This window comes from Microtus ochrogaster, chromosome 16, assembly GCF_000317375.1.
Source record: "Microtus ochrogaster isolate Prairie Vole_2 chromosome 16, MicOch1.0, whole genome shotgun sequence".
NCBI classification, from domain to species: Eukaryota; Metazoa; Chordata; class Mammalia; order Rodentia; family Cricetidae; genus Microtus; species Microtus ochrogaster.
Window position 1 is genome coordinate 15,742,748 of NC_022018.1, and position 2,906 is coordinate 15,745,653.

General features: G+C 37.8%; 1 protein-coding gene across 10 annotated transcripts in view; it reads right to left on the bottom strand.

Moving 5' to 3' along the window:
* Window positions 1-2,906, bottom strand: part of Abi1 (abl interactor 1) — an 89,182-nt gene that overhangs the window by 24,635 nt on the left and 61,641 nt on the right. For all 10 annotated transcript variants that reach the window (XM_005354758.1, XM_005354753.1, XM_005354750.1 and 7 more), the window contains one exon: window positions 1,273-1,413. In XM_005354758.1, coding sequence (XP_005354815.1) covers window positions 1,273-1,413 — 141 coding nt within the window. The remainder of the gene's footprint in view (window positions 1-1,272; window positions 1,414-2,906) is intronic.

The window sequence follows — 2,906 nt, forward strand, 5'->3', positions numbered from 1 at the left end:
TAGATATTCAGGATTGAGACGTCATCCTGATGAATTGTTCCTGTTATGAGTATAAAGTGACCATCTCGGTCTCTTCTGATTGATTTTAGTTTGAAGTCAGTTTTGTTAGAAATTAGTATGGCCACACCTGCTTTTTTCTTCTTAAGTGCTTTTCTAACATAGGGATAAGAGGTGGCAAATTTCAACCTGTGGTCTAAAACTGGACATCAGCCCACATTTTTGCTTATGGGCTAACTTTTCTTTCCTAAATAGTTGGGGAAAACTCAAAAAAAGAAATGATATTTTGCAAAACATTAAAAGTATATGAAATTCAAATTTTAGTACCATAAGTAAAATTTTACTAGACCATAGCCATACTCATTCATTTACATATTGTCTATGGCTCCATGGCACTGCATCTGTAACAGTGACTAAGTACATAACCCAGAAATCCGGACATAATGACATTCTAGAAATGTACTTTAAAAACAGATGCTCCTTTTTCAACACAATGAGCTTCTAGAAAAAACAATACTATGTTTTACTTGTTTCTGACTGGTATTTAATAAAGCCATTTAATTAACTAGTGGCTGAATAAGATGAAACTAATACTGCCTCCACTTCGGAAGAACTATATTCTGACCCTATAATTCAGCAGCAACATATATAAACCAAGTGAGGACTTCACAAAGCTCACTAACATAGTCTGGTTTACCAGCTCTGTTCAGAACTCTTTCTCAGAAACAAGCTGAATGTTCTTCCTCTGACCTCTCGGATTCCATTATGCTGTGTAACTCCTATGGCATTTAACCCTTTGTCTAAGCATTTAAGAGTATTTGCCCTGTGCCCTTAATAATGGGCAGGAGTTCCTAGTAAATGAGTCCAAAGTCTCCTGTGTCCCAGCTAGCCTCAAGTTCAGTGTGTAGCTGAGGATGACCTTCAACTTCATGTCCTCCTACCTCCACCTCCCAAGTGCTAGGATTACAGATGTGCCTCACTATGCCATCTTAGCTATATCTTCAGTTTCTAAAACACTCTTTAGTTTTAATCCCAGCATGTACTTCTGTCTGTCAAAAAGAGGAAATATATCCTACTAATAGTATACACAAATGAAAACAACCTCAAAATAAAAACTGAAACTTGACAGGATCAGAAATATGAATGCCCTCACCTTTTACATCCGTTATTGGCATTAACACAGAACCTCACTTGTATTCTGCATCTTTAAAAATCCTCACTCACCAGTCAGCAGCACAGGCTCTCAGAGTTCAAATGTTCAGACAGAAGGCTTACCTATGTGTCCTTGGTCTCTGATTTAAAGAAGCCGTCCTGCCTGGACTATGTTGGCTTCCAAGCCTCGCAGGACTAGTCATGTAGTCATTAGGAACTGTTGGGGGCTTGACAGGCTCTAGCGTTTTATAAGGCGTATTCCGCCTAAAGAAGAAAAGTGGAAAAATGGATAATGAATGAGAGAAACAAAGTAGTACACCTCCCAAATTTGCTATAATCTCTGAGATTATAACTGTAATAATAATAGTCATCATCATCATAATCATCTCTGAGATATTAACTGTAACAGAATTTTGTTTTACAATTTTAATTTTAAAAAAGACTGGCAAGATGGCTCAGAAGGTAAAGGTGCTTGTCACTCAAATTAGAGACCTTACTTAGTTCAGTCCCTAAAACCCATTTATTTACACATGGTGAGGGTGCATCCACAGGGGAACACACACACACACTTCACAAAGTTGTCCTTTGACCTCTAAAACGTGCACACCAAGCCTTACACACATACACTCTCTCTCTAATGACAAACAGAAAAAACTTTAAGAGTAATATAAACAAAAACTTTAATTGTGACAAATTTTGCTATTTTTACATAAAAATTAGAATCTGGCTAAGCGCACACCTTTAATCCCAGCAATCAGGGGGCAGAGGAAGGCAGATCCTTCTGAGTTCAAGGCCAGCCTGGCCTACAGAGTAAGTTTCAAGACTTCCAGGTCTGTCACACAGAGAAACCCTGTCTTGAAAAATCAAAAAATAAAATTTGTTGCTCTTTCTTGGGAAAATTATTGGAAAGGCACATTTAAATTTCTAACATTATCACTAAAAATAATGGTTATAATCTTTAATGCTTAATAACATGTAATATTAAAATACACTATACTCAGCTTAGTCATTTAAGCCTTTCTACATGGGGTTGAAAAAACAAAAAACAAAACAACAAAAAAGAAAGTTGGCTAATTGATCCCCTCCACAAAAGCAAGAAATCTAATATGGTATTTCCAAGTAACTAATCCTTCAGAAATATCTTGGAAAATATGGATACAATTAATATGACCACAGGGGACGAGAAGTCACCACTACGTTTTACAGCTTCCCACAAAGCCACTCCAGTATGCAGATGCCTGTGACGAGCTGTGCACTTCAGAGTCACCTGAGTACAGTCCTCGGTGTAAGATGTCATGGAACAGGAGAAGAGCAGGAGATGGAGACTAAAGCAAACTACACAAAGCACACCACTTATTCAACAAATCATAAATGCAAGTGGAGGCACCATAAGGAACGCTCTGGTCAATCCACTTAAAGTAAATAGTAAAGCCAATTAACATTTTTTAATACACAAACAAAAAATGGTATCCATTTACACATATACAAAAGATTATTAATATTTGGCATGGTGGCACCCACAATCCCAATGCAAAGAAGGTGAAGACAGGCTATCTAGTTTACTACCCAGCCAATCTAACCTCATTAGTGAGCTTCGGGCTAATAAGAGATCCTCTCTTTAAGGAGGTGGGCAGCTTTCCTAAGGGTAAAACCTGAGGAGTTGTCCTCTGGGCTAAACACACACACACTTATGTACACATTAAACATGAGAGACAGAGAGAGACAGAGAGAGACAGAGAGAGACAGAGAGAGAGAGA